This window comes from Rutidosis leptorrhynchoides, chromosome 10 (assembly GCF_046630445.1).
Source record: "Rutidosis leptorrhynchoides isolate AG116_Rl617_1_P2 chromosome 10, CSIRO_AGI_Rlap_v1, whole genome shotgun sequence".
In the NCBI taxonomy this organism is placed as follows: domain Eukaryota; kingdom Viridiplantae; phylum Streptophyta; class Magnoliopsida; order Asterales; family Asteraceae; genus Rutidosis; species Rutidosis leptorrhynchoides.
In genome coordinates this window covers 279,691,196-279,712,013 of record NC_092342.1, presented here as the reverse complement: position 1 = coordinate 279,712,013, position 20,818 = coordinate 279,691,196, and the positions used below count along the sequence as shown (strand labels likewise).

The window sequence follows — 20,818 nt, the reverse complement described above, 5'->3', positions numbered from 1 at the left end:
GATTGTGTTTGAAAGTGCAATTGGGTCGAAAATTGCACTAAGTGTCAAGTTGGGTTGGTTTGTAATCCACCCTAATTGTGTTGTTTGTTATGTGATGAATGGAATAGGTACTTTCCATTGGCGATTGCGGATTATTCGGTTGCATCCATCAAGATTTCAAGGTGAGTGTAAATTTACTATGCACATGTGTATGTGTAAAATGGCTGCGTGTGTGTGGAGTGACCCTTGCTTGGGTTTACTCTATGTTGGTGTGGGTGAATGGACTCCTCTTGTGCTTCGGGTCTATGTGATACGCTTATGCGTTTTGAGTTTTTACCCTTGGTGTGGTGATTTGGCTATCGTATTGGATAACCCTTTTGGCGATGGGTTGCTAGCATTTATTGTTGAGGAAATGAATATCGGTTAGTGCGGATTCATGATGACTCGGCTAGTTCGGTCATCTTGGTGATGAGGTGGTGAATTTCGGGTTGTGCGAATTCACTAAGGCTCGGGTAGTTCGGCCAACCTCGATTGCAGAAGTGGTGAAGGAAGTGAATTTCGGGTAGTGCGAATTCACTAAGGTCTGGGTAGTTCGGCCAACCTTCATGTGGTTTGGGTTAAGGGGTTAACCTTATTTGTTGTTGTTGATTATATTTATTGTATACGCGTATATACTTATCGTTGTGTTGTAGCATCTTGTGGCGTTAGCTTGGTGATCAGAGGCGAAGCCAGAATTTCATGATAGGGGTTGCTTACGCGATAAAAAAATTAATATAATTACTCTATCGATAATAAACATTCCATTTACGTAATAGACGATCAACGATAACAAATCCATCCATATATAATAACAATGTATCATTACAAAAGAACGTAAACGACCACCATTCTTAAATAAGAACAAGTTTTTTCCAAAAGAAATCATCAAAAAATAGATTAATATCTAACACGCGTCGATCCATTGTCTCATTGAGTAACCTATAAAAAAGTTATAATAATTGTATAAGTTAAATATATATAAACATACACTAAATAGTTAGTTGTTTGTTGTTGTACCTTTGGCATTTGAAGTCGAACACGTCTACGTTTCTTGGTAGCGAAATCATCTATTGAAAGTGTAGAATTACACTTACAAAATTCAAACGCATGTCCTTGTAGAATTGTAGTTACGGCAGAGAGTATTCCCAAATCTTCAATATCTATCTAATAAGTACTAATCCACACCTAATTGAGTACGAGGGTATAAAATTGAGGTTTAATATTTATGGGTAATAGGCCATTTATACTAATAGACTAATGAAACTAAAATTATGAAGTCCATAAACAATTGGACTATATGATACGAATAGGGGGATGTTCATTTAAAATTGTAGTATATTATATACAAATTGAATATGCTAGCCCATTTAGAAGACAAATAAAATAAAAAGTTGGTATGTAGTATGCTATGCACTTATGAGGGGTGCTCACAAACAATTGACAAAAATTAACATATGGTATTTGTTGTCGGTGATTCACTTGGGGGTAGCTCAACACCCCCAAGCTACCCCTAGCTCCGCCATTGTTGGTGATTACGTAGCGTGTAGCTACTTTGTGTATGTGCTCTTTTGTAGTTTGTTTACCATGCGGAGCCGGTATGTGTTTATCTTGATGCTTGGTGATGCGTAGCCATTTTATGCATATGTATGTGTATAGTATCTTTACATTCACTAAGCATTAGCTTACCCTCTCGTTGTTGCTATTTTTATAGATTCGCATGGAGGCGGTGGCTCGGGTAAGCGTGAGGACTAGTGGACTCGCGTAGGTTGCTTTAGAAGACGTGCTTTTGTATTGATTAGGATTGGGTAGCGTATCCCCAATCACCATGCTCGGTTTTGTTGGAAATTAAAATAGTCGGGTCGTGTTGCCCGTTCGGATATTTAAACTATGTATTAAATGTTTTAGAAGTTTATTGAACTTATTATTTGTGTTAAAGATGTTTTCGGAAACATAATTGGGACCTAAATATTAATGTATTAAAGAATTTTTTTTTACGGGCCGGTTTAAACACGGGTTGGGTCGTTACAACTTATCTTTATTCTCGGATAGAGGAATGAATGTCTACATCTTACCTACCTCATGCACCACTTATGTGGTATTGAGTTTTTTTGTTGTTGTTGCTGTTGTATATTGTATTTAATATAGATATTTAATTTATTTAAATTAAGTTATATACCTATATTTCATTGAAAGTTTATTTATATATATTACTATATTTCACACACACATATGTGTCGTGGAGTACAATTTATGCTTGGATATAATCTTTTCTAGTAGGATGCGGATTTTGTTTACTAATTTTTTATGTGTATACCTGATAATAGCTAATAATAATATTGTCACCTTTATTTAAGTAACTGTATTGAATTTAGAATATGAATACTTTTCTTATTTGAGAAAATCAATTAATATATGGTAAAAAAGATAGAATGACATGTGGCAGAATTAATCAAGAAGTGACACGTCAGCATAAATGCACGTGCTTTATAATATGTATAGAATAGATAGATAGATAGATGATTCAATTTACTTATTATATTGTGTATTATACATAAAATACTAATTATTTTGTAAATATTTATTTAATATATTTAAGTTTAATTTAAATTTAAATTTACTATTAATTTGAAATAATAAATAATTCATATAAATGAAAAGCTCGTTTAGGCTCGCGAGCATGTTCAAAATTGATATAAGAAGCTCGAGCTCGTTTAGTAATCGATCCTAAAAACACATTCAAGTTCGCTCTCAAGCTAGGTTAAGCTTAGTTCGAATCGAGTTTTTAACGAACTCGAGTCGCGAGTAGGTCGGGTCATCTTCCGTGTCCAAGACCTTGCCCGCGTTGCATTGGGCAAACTCTGCACTCAATAGGAGTTGTACTACTAGTATTTAGGCGCTTTCCATTTCAAATCGACGTTTTCACAATATTCAAACTCCACCTTTATTTCATTTCAATATTCAAAACCTAGGGTTCGTAATCGTAATCTGTGGACGGAAAAATGATCGTAAGAACACCTTTGCCTAAGAAACGAAAGCCTGAAACCGGCAATTCAGAAAGCCCTAATTCTGATGGCCGTTTAATCATCTTCGAAGACCTGCCGGTGCCGGAACCCTCTCATCAACATTCCGATGATCAGATGCTTTGCACTTACCAGTGCCGCCAATTGGTATTATTATTTTATTTCTGTCACAACACTCCTTTTTACTATTATATAAATATAAATATTAATATTAAATATTAATAATATAAATCCAGCCGCTGTTTTGTCTATTCGAGCATGAAAGTTGAGTCGGTTTAAGTTGAGCTTGAGCTACTATTTTCGATCGAGCTAAAGCTCGTAATCTGTAGAGCTTCTGTTATTTTACTTACTCTTAATCTATACAAAGTATGTATTTATCCTAGTTATCATATTATGTAATTGTTTCATGTCAAGCTCAGCGCTAATTAATCGAACTAACTTTTGTAAAAATGTTAACTGACAACATTGACGTGCTACATGCCTTGCCTGAGAATAATATGTTGAAAACTATGTTGAGCATATGCCACCTTTAGTAACTCTGATATATTATAATATTTGATGTTGATGATTGAGATGGGCTGAGCTTAGCTCAAATGTATCGAATAAATCGAGCTCAGGCTTGAAATTCAAGGTTCGATCGAGCTTAAGCTGAGTCTGAGCTTCCAAATTTGTGAGCTGACCTTGAGATTGGTACTGTTGACTCGACTCGGCTTGGTTAAAGAGTTAGTAAATAGTATTTGTACGATCTCTAATAAGTGGAGTACATATAAGTGAAATACATATTGTCATTCTAGGTCAAAGCAGATTTCATGGATGCTTTAAGCAGCGCTGAGAAGCAAGCTCATGATTACCAATCCAAACTTGAGACAATGAATGATGACTTTCACAAATCTGGTAAGCAGTAACTCTATTTTATGGGTGATATGTATGAAACTTTTCGTTAATTTGTAGTGCCTATCTGCATTGTAGAAGGATAACTCTAATATCTGATGGTGTATTTCTGTTAAATATTTTTCAAATGCACATCAGTCTCTAGTAATAAAGTTGTTGCTCAAGTAATTATAAATTTATCACTCTTAACCTACTATCTGAAACACTAAAACTAAACTAGACGAAACCACAAAACTTGTGACTTCTGCTTAACAGTTTCTATAGTCAGTTTCTATTAGCTAAATGTATGTATGTGAGGCTATAGAAACACCGACTGCGTGTATGTATTGTATACCTTTAGCTAAACAATGACTTTTACTTGCTGCAGAAGCTGAAAGGATGAAATTTCGGGATCAACTTCTTTATGCAGAACAAGAACTGGCTGCTGCCAAGGGCCGTGAACAGGCTCTTCAAGACCAGCTTTTGAAAGAAGTCAAAGAATCGCAAGAGCGACTAAGAAAGCAAATTCATATCCATAGTGAACTTGAGGTTTGACATCGACCATAACTATATCGATATACGAATTTCCCATTTCATTCAAGGGTCATTTGTTCTTTGTATATTTAGAGACAGCAAACTATAATTTTGATGTTACTTTGAGTCTGCAATCTTGAAATTCATATGTTTGCATGATATTTTTCTTTCAATAGATTCAAGCTTATAATAAACTTAGCTCATGCTCTTTCTAGGTAAAATTTAAAAAAGAAATAGATCTTCACAAAAATGCGGAATCTTTGCTAGCCTCATCTGAAGAAAAGGCAAGTCAATTGGAGGGGAAGCTGAGTCATGTTTCTGAAAGCATCGAGAGGGAAAGAATTCGTCTTCAGAAGGAACTTACGCAACTTAAAGAAGAATCCAAACTTTCCATTTCTAGAATTAGTGCAGATGTGAGTAGTCTTAAGCTATGACACCTTTTTTTATTTATTAAAACTTGTTTTATCTGTTTTTTTCTTTCTCATTTTACACGATATGGAATTAATTACTGCTATTCTTTTACTTAGCTTGAAAGGATGCAATGCAAAGCAAACAATTCTGAGAATGAAGCTATTTTGCTAAAGGAACAACTGGAGAATCTTCAAAGAAGGCTTAATGAGGTTATATAGCTGCTTTAGCTTTACCTTGTTATAAATTGTAGTATACATCCTCATAAGATATACACTTACATTTTGTATAGAGACACCGAGACAGTATTTGCCTAACGATGTTTTTTTTTTATTCTTCTTCGCCAGTGTTTGCAAGAGAAGAATGAAGTAGAGAAAAAACTTACCACTTTGTTATGTCAAGAGTCTCATTCTTCAGATGACAGTATTTTGGTGAAACATCTGAGAGAAGAGCTCAGAAACTATGTATGTTTAATTGTTCCCCATTCTAAGTATGACTTGATTTACTATCAAATAAAGGGTCACAACTCACTAAGGCAACATTGTTTTTGAAAAAGATTAAAAGCACATTCTTTAACTTCAGTCACAACAACTGAAACCTTGAATATTGTTATATTTGACATCAGGAATCAGAAGTTCGTGAAGCTAGGAAATGGAAATCTTCACATGAGGACATTGAGTTACTGAGGGAGAAGTTGTTGGAAGAAAAGGGTCGTAGAGAAAGGGCAGAATTGGAAATTTCTAAACTATCAGAGGCACAGATTAACGCAAAGAAGTTGGAGGATGAATTATCCTTATGGGAATCAATAATGAAGGAGATTCCAGGTGTCACATCTGCTACTGACATACCTCTAAAGTTTGAAGCCTTGCACAAGTACGTACCGACCATCTTGCATAATTTCGTGTCCCAGTTATTCATTTTGGATCAGTAATTAACTACTTATAACTTGATATGATAGTTTTAGCTGATTCTTTTTACATTCTAAATTGGTTTTGTGCACTACAGGGAGGTTCTTGAAGGCATGATGAAGATGGGAGAGATGAGTGCACGTCTGAAACAAGTAGAGGTTGCACTTGATGCTGCAGAAAACTCTAGACAGAATGCTGAAACAGAGTCTGCGTTGACTAAAGAGAAGTTGGAACTTTTGAAATCGGATCTCAAACGAACTGAGTTGCTAGTAAGTTTGTATTTACACGTACACCGATGGAATAAAATACTAATACACATGTCTATAGCATAACACAGTTTAAATTTCCTCTTAGATTACATAAACCAACTTTCTCTTGACCTTTTTGTTTTAGCCTTTATTTTATCTGTGTAATTTTTTATATTAACAATGTGATCATGATTCTTTACATCTCTTGATAAGAAACAATTACTGTATAAAATTTGATGTTTTATTGTACTGCATGAACTTGCTGGTACTACCTATATTGCTGTGACTTGTTGCTTACACGTTTTTCTCCGTTCGTTCAAAAAATATATTATTTCAGTTAGATTGTATAGTCAGGCACGTTATTTGCAGCCTCAGTTCAAGAACATATTCTTTAACTATCACCAAATGTGTGACGTTTTTGTTTACTAAAATTATACGTCTGCAGCTTTCTTCAGTTACCGAGGAAAGAGATCATCTAAAAAATGTTGTTGATCAACTAAAGCAACAAAAGAACGTTGAAACAGGGGCTTCAATATCTGATGGAACAGTTAAGGTTGTTGGCTAGAGGTCATGTTCTTACCTTACATCTAGTATGTGGGTCCCTGCTAATGAACATTTTGTTACAATTGTTTGTATGAACAGGAACTCGAGTTATCTCTTGCAATGAAAGAAGACCATATAAAGAAACTTGAAAGTTCTATACTCGAGCAAAAAGATGTTAATGCTCGTCAGTATAACGAAATAAGGTTACTTAATGAGAAGCTGAATAATGAATCAAGAAAAATAAAGTCATTAGAGAGAGAAGATGATCGTCTCCGCTCAGAAATAGCTATATTGGAGACCAAGGTTCAGTTCTCGAAGATTGCATTAAATCTAGACAAAATATCACGAACGGTCCCTGTGTTTTGTATTTGATTACACTTATGGTCCCTGTACTTTTTTCCGTCAAGGATGGTCCCCATGATTTGCATTTAAATCACCGGTGGTCCCTGTGGTTTAGATTTTTCCGTCAAGGATGGTCCGTGTTGTTTGCACCACAGGGACCTTCAGTGATTCAAGTGCCAGACCACAGGGACCATCCACGAAAGAAAAAAAGTACATGAAACACTGGTGATTTTCGATACAAACCACAACGATCATCCGTGATATTTTATCTTGAATCTGTTACATGCATTTGTCTGATCCTATTTCTGATGTATTGCATTTCGTTTGTAGTTATCTGAATTATTATGTCTTTAAAGTACTTAAAAATAGCTGATAAAAATGGGCAGTTATCCTCCGTGTTTGTCATTTATTATTTCTGTTCTGTGTGTTTATATGTTCCCTTATTTGCAGTTGGGCCATGGTGATTTTTCATCTGCAAGTACGAAAGTACTGCGTATGGTGAACAGCTTAGCAGTGGACAGTGAGGCAAAACAGACAATAGAGACTTTACAGAATGAATTACAGAAAACAAAAGAGAAATTACAAGCTGTCGAGGAGTTAAAAAAGCAGTCAGGTATTTCTTTTTTTTTAAAGAAATTACATGTTTCGTGTATGATCCCTTGCTATTATTTGATTCCTTTTCTGATAACATAGTATGCACGAAACAATGTTAATTCTTGTTGATAAGTTGAACCATATGTAAATAGTCCTGTTCTTCAGAACTTAAATTATTAACTAACACGACAGCATCTTATATGTCGAAAATCTAACCCGTAAATATTCACTCGTATGTTTAGGTGATGCAGGGACATCGGTAGACTCGTATGTATCTGGAAAAATAGTTCAATTAAAAGAGCAAATCGCCACCCTTGAGAAACGTGAGGAAAGGTAAGTGACATTTTAATTTTGTTGATGTATGAAACTTTTTCACCTTTCCAAAAATAAAACCAAGGATGCTGCATGTTACAGGTATAAGGCAGTTTTTGCTGATAGAATCTCAGTTTTTCGAAGGGCGTGTTGTGAACTGTTCGGTTACAAGGTATATGTTCGATTGCATATTTTAATCTTGGTACATGAGGGAGTCTTTCTTGATTTGCATCATTTTCTATTTGATGAAGATTGTTTTAAATTCTTGTTATTATTAATATTTTTTTTTTTTTTGTTATTATTAATATTAATGTACAGATTGTTATGGATGATCACCAACGATCAGATGGGATCCCTGTGACACGATTTACTCTTCAATCGATATACGCACAAAGTGATGATGAAAAACTTCAATTTGAATATGAATCAGGAAACACAAAAATACTGGTAAGATGGCAACAACACTTGTCTGTTGTTAAATTCGATCAGTTAAAAGATTTTGTATCGCATTATTCAGCCAAATTGTTCTGTGATGTTTCAGGCAAATAACTACACACAGCGACGTGAGATATCCCAACAGGTACCACCTTTAAATTGTTATTGTTCAGTATTTAGCTAGTTATTGTCAAACTAGAGTTTATGTATTAATTACTATTTAAAACACTGTATGGGTCAGCACAATAGTTTATAAGCCAAATTGACCGATAAGAAATAGATTAACCATTTTGACCTGTTACCTAACCAACATGACGTGTCCATATTGCCAACTTTACTATGTTTTTGTAATCACTTGTCTTATAAGCCAAATTGAGGATAATATATTTTCTAGACAGGTTGCATTATTTTAGCATTTGGAGCTTTACAGTATTTAACGAGTAACAAATTTAAATGATAATGCTTTGCTATTTTCAGGTTGAGATTTTCATTCGGAAGCTGAACTCCATTCCAGCTTTCACTGCCAATTTGACAGTTGAGTCTTTCAATAAGAGGACACTGTCGTGAGACAAACCTACTTGCAACTTATCTGGTTGCTTTGATGTTATACTAAAACAACGTCGTGACTCAATTTCTTGAAATGATCTGTAATCATGTATTGAATTTGCAGTATTTCCTGAATATTTGGTGTAATGGTTTTGAAAGCAACTCTACATTGATTATCGTTCATGTTCTTAAATCAGACTTTAGTGTTGTGTTGAAGCTTGAAAACGTATCTTTGAAAATATACTGACATCTTAATTGGAAGTATATAACTAAATCATATACTGTATAAGTCAAGTGATTGAATTGAACAACAAAATATGCAAGACTATGCTAGGAGTCCCGTTGGTATATCTATATTACTAATCTAGTTTGAAACTTTTTTCATTTGAGGAGTCCTTATAACATGTGTGGAGTTCCTATTTACCTTTCGTGAAACCACTCCGTGAGTGGTGTTTAGCGTGCGCTAGTGAAGTAAGGGGATAGGCATGGACCCCTTAGTGAGGTACTTGAAATGCTAGATTTATTAGTTGATCAAATAACAAAAAAGAGATAATTTGATCCAGAGTCTTTCAACATTCGTGTAAAATTGTCACGATCTTGGAACCTAGGTTCCTTATTTGTGCCTTATTTTATTACACGTATAGTTAAGTTAAATTAAATACAGTAAAATGTACTTATACAAGGTACTACTCCATGGTTAAGGAATAAGGATCTATCTTTTGCACACCACACCTTGCCCATCCAATCCACTTTGGCACTTCAAGCTTGGCAACTCAAAGTTCAAAACAGAACCACCTTCTTCATGGTTTCCGTTAAATTTGGCGACCGAACAATCAGCTGCAAATAAACTCCCACTCTTGAATTTTCTATCTCCTCCCATCACTGGCATTAAAACTCCCATTTTCACTTTGCTAACGTAGTCCCTCTTGTACGTCTGTCCCAAAACTCCGTCCACTTCGTTACTCAAAGAGAAGAACTTGAATTTAAGGTCAAGATGAGAAAAACAATCGTCATCCGTAATTTCATACTTATGGATTCTTGATTCTTCTTTTGTGATTGGAACAACTTTAGCAGTTATCGTAAATAGGTTAATAACCTCAACAACGACATTGTTTGTGTCCTGAATCCTAGTGATCGTTGCTAATGAAGAAGAAGATTGCCATTTTGCGCCTTCGGTTTCTGGGAGAAAGATGGTTTCTCCATCAAAGGTTATGGAGATACGATCAATGGCGTCATCCCAAGTGGATGTCTTTTGAGCACTGATTTTTAGTTGGTGGTTGTTGAAGAGGACACCGATGGATTGAACCCAAGTAAAGTCTCGGCCCATGTTTTTGTTCCTCTTGCCAATGAAGTGACCATTGATGTGGAGGTTTTTGTCGGAAACAAGGCAGAAATCTTGATCCTTCTTTCCATGGAAGTAGAAAGTGATGCCGTCAGCACCAATGAAACGAGGATCTTGACACACTGCTCCCGGCATATCACAATCTGCAATTAAAATTACACACATAAGATTAGGATAATAAAGTTGATGGCTAGCTAGCTAGGTGTAAAACGTTAATTTCCAGTTATATGAATTAATTAATAGTAAAAAACTTTTTTTTTAGCAGCAAAAATACACACTTTTTGTCGACTACGGGACTCGAACTCACAACCTTAATCAGTGACGGATCTAGGAATTATAGTCACGGGTGTACTGGTTAAAAACTAAAAAAAATTAAACTATCCAACGTTATTACTTCAAAAATTACACTCTCCAATGATATCACTAGTTAAAACCCCCAAAAAAATTCCACTTAATCGCGTATTTCACTGCTGGCCCGTGACAAAGCATTAGATCTGCCACTAACGTCAAGATTGATGAGTTATCTTGATACCGCGAGCAAGAAGCCCTTTTGGTTAATTACACAATCAAATTCTAATAAAGGTCATATGAAATGTATTTTAACCCTATTTGAAAGGGCTTGTGTTCTGGCGGTATTAAGGGAACTTATCAACCTTGAGTTCGAGTCCTATCGTTGACAAAAAAAAGTGTGTGTGTGTTTGTTGTTCCAAATAAAAAGAAAAGTACGTGCTCAAATTCTATCACTTTTGGTGTTTGTATATAAAAATGTAGAAACTGGGTTTATGAATAACTTACTGCAAACTGGCTTGCAGGCGACACAATCAACTTCACATTGGTTAGGACAAGAAGCAGGACAAACATGCTCAGTGGCATAACATTGTGGATAACCTTTGTTTACACACTTGGCTTTCATTGGTTGAGGAGGTGGGGTAGGATGCCATACAGGAGGTGATGGGGTCGGAGTTGGCGGTGATGGGGTCGGAGTTGGTGGTGGCGTAACGACGGGAGGATCCACTGCTGGTGGTGATGGTGTAGTAGAGCCAATACAAATAGGTTTGCATGATTGACAATGATGGGTACAACCATCGGGACAAAACTTGGGACACACATGCACCAAGTTCTTACATACTTTGAACTCTTCGTTAGTACAACTTCCTTGGACCGGGTTTTTAGCAATCCCCGGCGGAGTACTAGCCGTTTCACTAAACGTCACCATCATTAAGACTAGAAGAATGGTAACACAACCAACCATTGACGTACCCATTGTATAATTTGTAATGAAAATATAAATATATGCTGAAATGTTATTCTATGTATGTATTGAGTTTGCGTTTTTGCCAATGTTAGCGTCCCTATTTATAGATGTGGAAAGGGCAAATGATCAAATGCATACCTTCAAATTTTAGGTATCTAATTAATTATTAAGCGTCCCTTTAAATTACTTTTGATGTAAATTAGGTAGCCTAGCTTTAATTTCACATACGAATATTATTGAAATAATGATATGATTGTGGGCTACTCCATCGAAAGGTTTCTAACTGACCGGCAATAACATGCAAATATGATCAAATCATATAGTATCATATATACATATTACATATACATATAAATAATATAATACCAAACAGAAATTCATTTATCTTTTGTGGCAATGTACTGTATTAAGGCATTTTTACAATTTCTTAATACAATCGGTGCAAAATTGTTAGAAAATTGATAGGCATGAAGACATGAATTGACTTACGTTTACCTTAATTAAGGCATCTTTATTTTGCACATGATAACAAAGTCAAAGTCAAAGTCAACCAAAGAAACTATATGACTTGTGTGACACTTCTTATTCAGTTACCAGCTGTGTAACTTGTGGGGACGATGATCCAATCAATTATGTTTGAACTAGGGTCGTGAGTTGTGTCGTACTTTCTCAGAATCCATGCATTATACGCACTCGTACTACAATTCTGTTTCATGATATAATATAATATAATATATGGTCTAATTTCTCTTTTCTAATTTCTATTTTCGGATCATAATATACTCTATAAATATTTCTAATTTGATAAGATATCTTATAAACTACCAATCATCATATATTCCCAAGTTGTCAAGATTCAATTCAATTCATGTTTTCCATTTTATATCATGAATTTTTATTTTTATTTTCTTCTTACATATTTGTTTGGGTGTTTTATTGATCGTCCATGTAATAAACCGACCATTTTAATAACACGTTCATTGTGTTGTACTGCTGTTAGTTTGATACGCCAGTGATTTTTCCCATGAGTTCCGATGGTTGCCCGATTTGACCTTGGGATTGTTGTTTGATTTTGGTGTTAATGTGTTATGATTCAGATTTAACTATTACATAAATAATAAATAATAATAGTTAAAATAATAATATAATACTTAATATGATTATAAGTGAATAAAAATTACATAAATAATAAATATTTAATTGAATAAAATTAAATAATATTAAAAAATAAATCTATGTAATTAACGAGTCGAGCTCGAGCTTTAAAAATACTCCGTATCAAACCAGCCGAACTCGAGCTTAAGATATTAAGCTCAAACCGAGCCGAGCTCGAGCTTTATGAAATTTAAATGAGCCGAGCTCGAACGGTCGAGCCTAGCCGAACTCGGCTTGGCTCGTTTAAAGCCCTAGGTTTATGTAAAAAGCAAGTCTTAGATAAAAAGGTTTAATACACGAGGACTGTATATTTGTCCTAGAAAAAATTGACATTGATAATCATAACTTTTTAGTAAAAGCAAAGTGAATGTCTTAAAATTGATTTAGATGAAATATAATTAACCACTTATAAAAGCAATTCTTTCAATAAATACGGGTATACAGTATAATAATACAACAAAAAAATTACGTAGTACTAAAAAAAAGAAAGTAGTATCATTCTTTGGAAAATTATAACTTATCTATCCCTACAAGTATAATGAGGCTGCAAAAACAATATCCCTCTTGATCTTTAAAACTGCTTCATCAAACTTGGCTTCAAGTTCAACTTCACCAACCGATTTTGCCGCCAATATTAACTGCTGAAGTATTTCTTCCATTCTCCTAATACCTCTGATTAAACTACCTTCAAAAACTTGTGTGATTTCCATTATTTCATAAAACTTGGACCCTTTTGCCCATGCATAAACCGCCTCCATAATATCAGGTCGAAATGAACTCACAAAAGTATCCACATCAATTTGAACCTGTCAAACAAATAAGACAATTACAACATTTATACTATAAAGTTGTATACACTAACGCAATGGCAATAACAAACTTATATCATATTAACATTTCAATATCACAAAATTCTCTCAGGATATGTAGATGTGGCAAGTTGACTTTTTTACTAACAATTGGGTCACCGGGTCAATATGGGTTGTGTTTTATCTCAAAAGGGTCAATGAAATTTTAGGTAGAAACAAACTAAGTTAGATGGGACAAGTGAAAGTTGCGCAGTCCCTATATTGAACCTACACGTCCTAACTTGTAAATGTGGCAAGTTGACTCATTTACTAACAATTGGGTCACTGGGTCAATATGGGTTGTGTTTTATTTCAAAAGGGTCAATGAAAAAACTTAGCTAGAAGCAAAAAAAGTTAAACGGGACAAGTGGGTTAAAAGTCGGCCAGTCCCTATATTGAATCCAGACCTAACATGTTAAATTATTACATTAATCATATTGTTTATGTAATCATATATTGACACAAAACATAACTGCACAATTCAACCCAAATAGGCCCATTTTCGACCTGTTACCAAGCCCGTTTCGACAGTGAAAGATATTGAAGAATTGGTTAAAATAATTAGAATGAAGTTAATAGAATCAAACCTTGCACTCGAGCTGAACTTTAGCAACTCTACGTGCGGTATCTTGCAATTGTGTAAAGAGCATGTCTAATTCTTCTCTAGGCTTTTGAGCATCCTTAAGTTTCTCTTGCCACACAAAACAAGATAAAAGAGATACCATATCCTCTATCTTTATGTCTTTGAAAACACCATTAAACATGAGCTCCGTTAACACCAATTCATCTGCACTGCTAATTTCACACGCAACTTTACCCTTCAACTCCACGACATCGTCCCTAGTCACATATCTGCATCATATAGCAGATAGTGTTAAAACTTAACAAAATATGCAGTTGGTATTTTGGAACCCAAGGTGGAAGACATCTCAAACTCTAATATGTAATAAGACAATATATCCTAATAACAGTTAATTAAAAATATTACCAGCAATATAACTATAATAGAATGGAATCTTTAATGTATATGTATTTTACCCGAGTCTTCTTAGAACCCTTTTTCTTGCTTTGAGCTCATCTTTGAAGGCAAGTGCAGATGTAGAACGCATCGACCTCTTTATTGTTTTAATTTTAGCAGTAATTTCTTTCTTCTTGTGTAATACTTTAAGCTTTTGCTCGATAAGTGGAGACTTTGCAACTTCATGCTTCTCAAATAGGTTCTCTAGAGCCTCAATTCGGCGGGCCACTTTCCTATATGACCCACTTTGAACCTATCAAATGCATAACAAAAGCATGAGATATGTTTACATATGGGCCCCAAACGCTGCAAAAACCAAGTGAAAATATATAAACCTTCATATCTTCTTCGGGATCTAAGAGGGGTATTCCTTGTTTAGAGAATCTTGAAAGAACTTCAGACACCTTTTTCAATGTATTTTCCCGATTTTCTAACGGCAAAAGATCCTTTGCGATTATGAGTCGGACACTACTCAAGTTATCTATCTGTTAGTTTAAAAATCATTTATCAGCGTTTTGACCATTAAGGAGCGAATAATAAGCTAGTAAGATTACCATTAAACAAGAAATTGAACTATCAAAAAGTAGTTTAAAGAGTTGTTCTACTACAAAATCTAACTAAACGCAGGGTGTTAAGATTTACGTTTTGGAACTATAATTGACCACTTGAAGTTGCACTATTCATCGAAAAAATTATGCATTTAAGGGTCAAATAATTGGTATCGGATGATAAATCTTATGCCTATATTAACTTAATTTGAATTAATAATATTAATATGCTTAAACTCTTATTTTACAAAATAAAAATAAAAAATGCACCCTTGATCTGACTATTATACCATAAACAATCCGAATTTTCCCAAACAATCAAAGTTCTTGCAACTTCAAACTCCAAATGTGTTGTGTTAAACATTCAACAGCCAGTTTTATTTCAGTTATTTATTCAACATCACAAACACAATCATTTTCAAAATGCACACCATTTACTCCATAACACTCAAAAAATAGACAGCAACATAAAAACTATTGAAACTTGCCTGAGAAACAGGAACAGATACAACAACAGGTTCTCCAGGCTCCTTCAGTGGAACAATCTTTATTGTTTTCTTTGAAAGTTCATCTTTAGAAACTGCACATTTTGTAAGAATATCCACTGTATAATTTGAATCTTCTGGGCTTTTATTCGTATCGTCTGAATTACATAAAAGACAAATAAACACAAACATACATAAGTCATTAGCCGCTCAAGCAAGTAAGCAACTTTCACAAGAAACATACTATTTACAAAAAAAAAATAATACCAAAAAATAAAAAATACAACCTTCTGAAAGACCCTTTATCCTTTGAAAGTTGACTATAACACCCCACGTGACAGGATCTTCGATGGAAAACACATGGGTACTTTCGTCATTATCTACACAACGAACACACACAAGCCTGCCAGGCTGCAAAAATGGCAAGCAGTATTTAGGAGCAAAGATGATGTCACGAACATCTTTCTTTAAGCTTCTATATTGCTCCAGTAAAGAGTAATAGTTTTCTAAACTATCCTCCTCTTCGATATGAATCGAGTCCCTTTCCTCCTGCAGATCCTTCATTTCTCTCTGCAATAGACATAAATACATAAATAAGCAGTAAACGTGGCAATTCCAACCCATCAAATGGGTCAACTGAGATATTTTTAGTTCCTAACCAGTCATTAGGGAAAAAACAGATATTTTTATTTTCTAACAGTTAGCTGTAACTCTGTAAGAAACAAGTCAAAAGCCTCTCAACATGTACTATGATTCAAAGACCTAGAAATATTGCATTACTATCATTTATTATTAATGAAATAGATATAGATATTCATATTAAAACAAAAAAAAACAAAAAAAAAAAAAAAAAAAATGAATGAAGAATGTTTCATGTGATAGACAAATTATGGACAGGACGTGTTATGGGTCATAACCCAACCAGACCCAAACCTTTAAGACCTGCCTAAAATGTAAATATAATAAGCAAGATGCCCAACCTCAAGATCAGGTATGGCTCGATCCGCTTGGAACTGATAGAATGAGTTACGAAGCAAATTTTCTGGATCCCCATCTTCACATCTCAGTTGATTTAAAAGCATGTTGTAGCTTAAATGGAAAGCACTGCGAACGTCAATAACAACAAGTTAATTCAAGATAAAAATCCAAGAACTCAACATCATGAACAATATTTAGTAACCACCACCAAATTCAAACAATGGTAGTATAATCATGACAAAAAAATTATCTTTTGACATACACTTTGGCAGAAGCAAGAAATTGCATACCTGTTCAAACAATCAGCACTCCCTTTGACCATCATTTTAGCAGTTGAAGGTTCCAACTTTTCATCAACCATAAGAATGCACACACCACGATCATCGATACCTCGACGACCCGCGCGACCACTCATTTGTATATACTCCCCACTTGATAACCATCTGAACTTATCACCATCAAACTTGCGAACATTTGAGAAAACAACCGTTTTTGCAGGCATATTAAGACCGATACTGAATGTCTCTGTGGCAAACAAGCACTGATACAAAACATTTCAGTATACAAAACCATAAAAGAAAATCTGATAGCATATACTAATATAAACAACTGCACTCGAGTAAAAAAAAAGATCAAACATATATGATCTTCTTCCAACCTTGATTAGACCTTCTTGGAATAGTATTTCGATGACTTCCTTCAGTATGGGCAATAATCCAGAATGATGTACACCTATTCCCCGCTTCAAGAGGGGAAGCATATTTGACACCTGGCAAACCAAAATAAGATACAACAACCTTGTACCCGGAAAAAAAAAAAAAAAAAAAAAAAAAAAAAAAAAAAAAACTCATATCTTATAGTAGATGTAAATAGAAATGTGACAATAACGTACCTGAGGTAGCTTCTTATCATCATCCGATAACATGTCCATAGCACTCCAGAAAATGTGCTCGATGTTTACTTTTTCATCATCCTCATTTAGATCCATCTTTGCCATCTACATGATTTTTAAGATATGAAACTAAGGGTTTAGTCCATATTATAATCACACATGCATAGATAATAAAACTCAAAGGTTAAAGTGGGAGGGTCTAATGGGTCGGGTAAATGCTCAAAACAGATAATTTTTAATACGGCTAGGGTTAGGTTGGGTTGACCCAGAAAGCAAATTGTTGTATGGAGGAATCAATATCTCATCATGAGCCAAAAGGAAGATTTTGTGCCACTCACCTGGTCGTTATAATATTTCAACAACAGTAAAATACTTTGACTAAATAAATTAAGAGAATGTATTCACTATAAATAAACATTAGAAAACTTTTGACCCGTTAAAGATGCAACATAATCTGAATTGTCCTGTGCATGTATAATTGGGTCAAAACTACCATAACAACTATAATATAAACAATTTTAAATAATAAATAAGCAAATAAAAACAAAAATGTGTACCTGCATAGCAAGAAATTCACATTCCCTTTTGCTGAAACTAAAAATAATAACGGGGTCATACTGGCGTTGAATAATCATCTTGACCATCTTGAAAATATCACTGTCTTCTACTGCTTTGCCATTGACCAGCCCCTTCTGCCATTTCCCGCTATCTTTCTTCTCATTGGTCGGAACAAGAGCATTTAAAGCTTTTTGGAAACTATCCTCACGAAACTTTCCCTTTTCATCCACCACCAAATATAAACCATCACCGCCAGTAGGAAAAAGATAATGTTGAAGAGGCGTCGGCCTATAATCTGTATACACTATATGACATGGTTGCTGATGAACCTGCATCATATGTTATCATATTCATTTAGCATTATCAAATCAAGCTTATATTGTCGTTTATCAGTTATACTCAGTGGCGGAATTAGAGTAGGACAGGGGGCACCTGTCCCCAATGGATAAGAAATTTTTAAGCCTAACCTTTTGGATATTTTTATTTTGCCCCCAACCCAAAAGCCCATGACCCAAAAGCCTCCATCTTTTTCATTGTTGGACTCTTTACTTTGAAGAAAAAAGGTTGTATTTTTCCCAAAAGCCTCCATATTTTACTCCCAAACCAAAAACCCATGACCCAAAAGGTTGTATTTTGCCCAAAAGCCTCCATATTTTGCCCCAACCCAAAATCCCATGACCCAAAAGGTTGCATATTCATGAAAGAATGGAGGAATAAAAGTTGCAGTAAATGTGAATGCTTTTAAAAAAAATTTCACCCCCGCTGAAATAAACTCCTACTGGTTATACTATGCAGAATTATAAATCATAGTTGAAGCGTAGCAAGCATGCAAAGTTAAAACCCTGAAAGTTGGCTCACCTTTGCAACCCAGTCAGCAAACTCCTTCGCATTTGGAACGGTAGCAGAAAGGAACACAAAACGCGCATTTTTCGGGGCCATAACAATACTCTCTTCCCAAACCACACCTCGCTCTCTATCACGCATATAATGCACCTCATCAAAAATGATCCATGCCACTTCCCTTGTGAGCTCTGATCCTCTGTATTGCATACTACGCCAAATCTCCGTGGTCATCACCTAAAAAAATAAAACTTTAAAAAGATGAAAATATGCTAACACATATAACCGATCAAGCAGATATAAATAGCATTACCAAGCAAGATGCATTGGGATCTATAGTAACATCACCGGTCATCAAACCCACATCAGAGAACTCTTCTTTAAACTCTCTGTACTTTTGGTTACTCAATGCCTTTATAGGAGACGTGTATATTACTCTTTGTTTATTTCTCAGTGACATGGCAATAGCATACGATGCCACAACAGTTTTACCAGCTGAAGTATGTGCTGATACCTGTAAAAGCAAAAATCTACACAAATTCAAACTCTTGAATAACAAAAAAAACATAACACTTTTAAAGCCTAACTAGAACAGCAGAAAATCGAAGGCAACTTGATCGATCACATTATCTATATGACAAAAATATAAGGATTCTCAAAGCCAAACTATCTTATAAGCTAAATTTATGATTAACATAAACTTTTATACTCGTTCATATAACATTACATATAAAAGCATTTAGGGTGTGTTTGTTTACCTCTTAATTGAATGGTTTAGCGCTGAATGCTGAACCATTCAACATTCAGCGTGTTTATTAGCGTGTTTATTTATGACCTTTGAATGACATATGATGCTAAATGGTTCAGCATTCGGCATTCAGTGCTAAACAAGTTGAAACACTATTAAGTGCCTAAATTTTCTGTAATATCCTCCTCAAATCATGAACACTTAATAAACAATTATATTGAATGTTTTATCTATGTAACATTAATAAGGTAATTTTAACCACTTCATATCGTTTATTGAAAATGAATATCAAACAGCACATTTTTCATAGAGACTTTAAATCATTTAGATTATGAACTTAAATCATTCAGTTTTATTAAACGCAACCATACTTCAAAAACAGGTACTTCATATATCAAATCATTAATAATTAATAAATACAGGAAAACAAATGAGTGTTTAGAAAGTAAAGAATGTTACCATAACAGATTCACCAGCATTGAGACAATTAATTGCTTCCGACTGAAAAGGATCGAGAGTGAACGGAAAATCCTTAGCTGGTTTTGTATCTTCACCGTTAATTGACCGCCGTTGAACGGAAACGTAATTCTCCGGGTATGACACGTCATGAACACAAGCAATTCCGGCGTCCACGTCATCGTTGGTTCCAATTAAAGTATTGCGATTGTTGTTATTGTCTTTGTGTTGTTTTTGTGGTGGTGTAGGAATTGAAGGACCTTCTTCTATTGATTTCCTCTTAACTGATCCCATTTTTGATTAATTAATACTTAAATTAAATTTTAAGCCGTGATAATTTTAGGGTTTAAGGTCACAATATGTGAACAGACGGTGAAACCCTAGTTCAGGGTGGGTTGGTGCTTCGAAACAGAAAACGGAAAAAAGGGCGGCCAACGTTTTATTAAGCATAGTTTGAGACAAATCGGAAAATAAATATTTTTTACTGTCTAGGATAGAATACGGTGTAAATAAAATAAAATGTAACTAAAATAAATAAAAAGTACGTAAATTATAATTAATTAAATTAAATTATTATTAATGTAAAACAAAAGAATATAGAAAAAAGTAAGAAGTGAACAAAAAGTACTAAGTAAATTGTGTTTCAACATGCTTGAATCAATAAGTGAAAATTGTGTCTATCATCCGAGGTCATGTTTTGGATTATCATGTGCGCACTAACTTGCAAGTTATTTGAACCACCGGAGTCTATTGACATTTTCTAAATGACACTTTCATTTTGACATGTAACATGTCACAAGATGACGATTATTATTAATTACAGTATATGACAATAAAACTGATGTAAAATTTTATAGTTTTATAGTTTTTTTAGATAACAATAAACTCAAAAACTATACTTAATAAACTAAATATAG

The 20,818-nt window shown here is 34.5% G+C and overlaps 3 protein-coding genes across 3 annotated transcripts; 1 reads left to right on the top strand and 2 right to left on the bottom strand.

Moving 5' to 3' along the window:
* The first annotated feature begins 2,887 nt into the window (after window positions 1–2,887).
* LOC139872366 (mitotic spindle checkpoint protein MAD1) lies at window positions 2,888–8,968 on the top strand. Its single transcript, XM_071860226.1, has 16 exons — window positions 2,888–3,185; window positions 3,833–3,932; window positions 4,297–4,457; window positions 4,658–4,855; window positions 4,970–5,062; window positions 5,198–5,314; window positions 5,476–5,723; window positions 5,856–6,027; window positions 6,452–6,559; window positions 6,649–6,852; window positions 7,342–7,504; window positions 7,728–7,818; window positions 7,900–7,969; window positions 8,116–8,244; window positions 8,339–8,377; window positions 8,710–8,968. Exons 1-16 carry the CDS (start codon window positions 3,018–3,020, stop codon window positions 8,797–8,799), a joined length of 2,151 nt encoding a protein of 716 aa, XP_071716327.1. The 5' UTR covers window positions 2,888–3,017; the 3' UTR covers window positions 8,800–8,968.
* A 522-nt stretch (window positions 8,969–9,490) lies between these two features.
* On the bottom strand, window positions 9,491–11,384 carry LOC139871080 (uncharacterized). The gene is made up of 2 exons (XM_071858820.1): window positions 10,916–11,384; window positions 9,491–10,263 (listed from the first exon to the last, which is right to left on the bottom strand). Exons 1-2 carry the CDS (start codon window positions 11,382–11,384, stop codon window positions 9,491–9,493), a joined length of 1,242 nt encoding a protein of 413 aa, XP_071714921.1.
* A 1,556-nt stretch (window positions 11,385–12,940) lies between these two features.
* LOC139871941 (DExH-box ATP-dependent RNA helicase DExH9) lies at window positions 12,941–20,342 on the bottom strand. The gene is made up of 14 exons (XM_071859699.1): window positions 19,905–20,342; window positions 19,011–19,211; window positions 18,716–18,934; window positions 17,857–18,186; window positions 17,300–17,404; window positions 17,066–17,176; window positions 16,698–16,948; window positions 16,410–16,533; window positions 15,717–15,999; window positions 15,433–15,587; window positions 14,732–14,881; window positions 14,417–14,649; window positions 13,966–14,230; window positions 12,941–13,336 (listed from the first exon to the last, which is right to left on the bottom strand). Exons 1-14 carry the CDS (start codon window positions 20,193–20,195, stop codon window positions 13,058–13,060), a joined length of 2,997 nt encoding a protein of 998 aa, XP_071715800.1. The 5' UTR covers window positions 20,196–20,342; the 3' UTR covers window positions 12,941–13,057.
* Window positions 20,343–20,818: the final 476 nt, after the last annotated feature.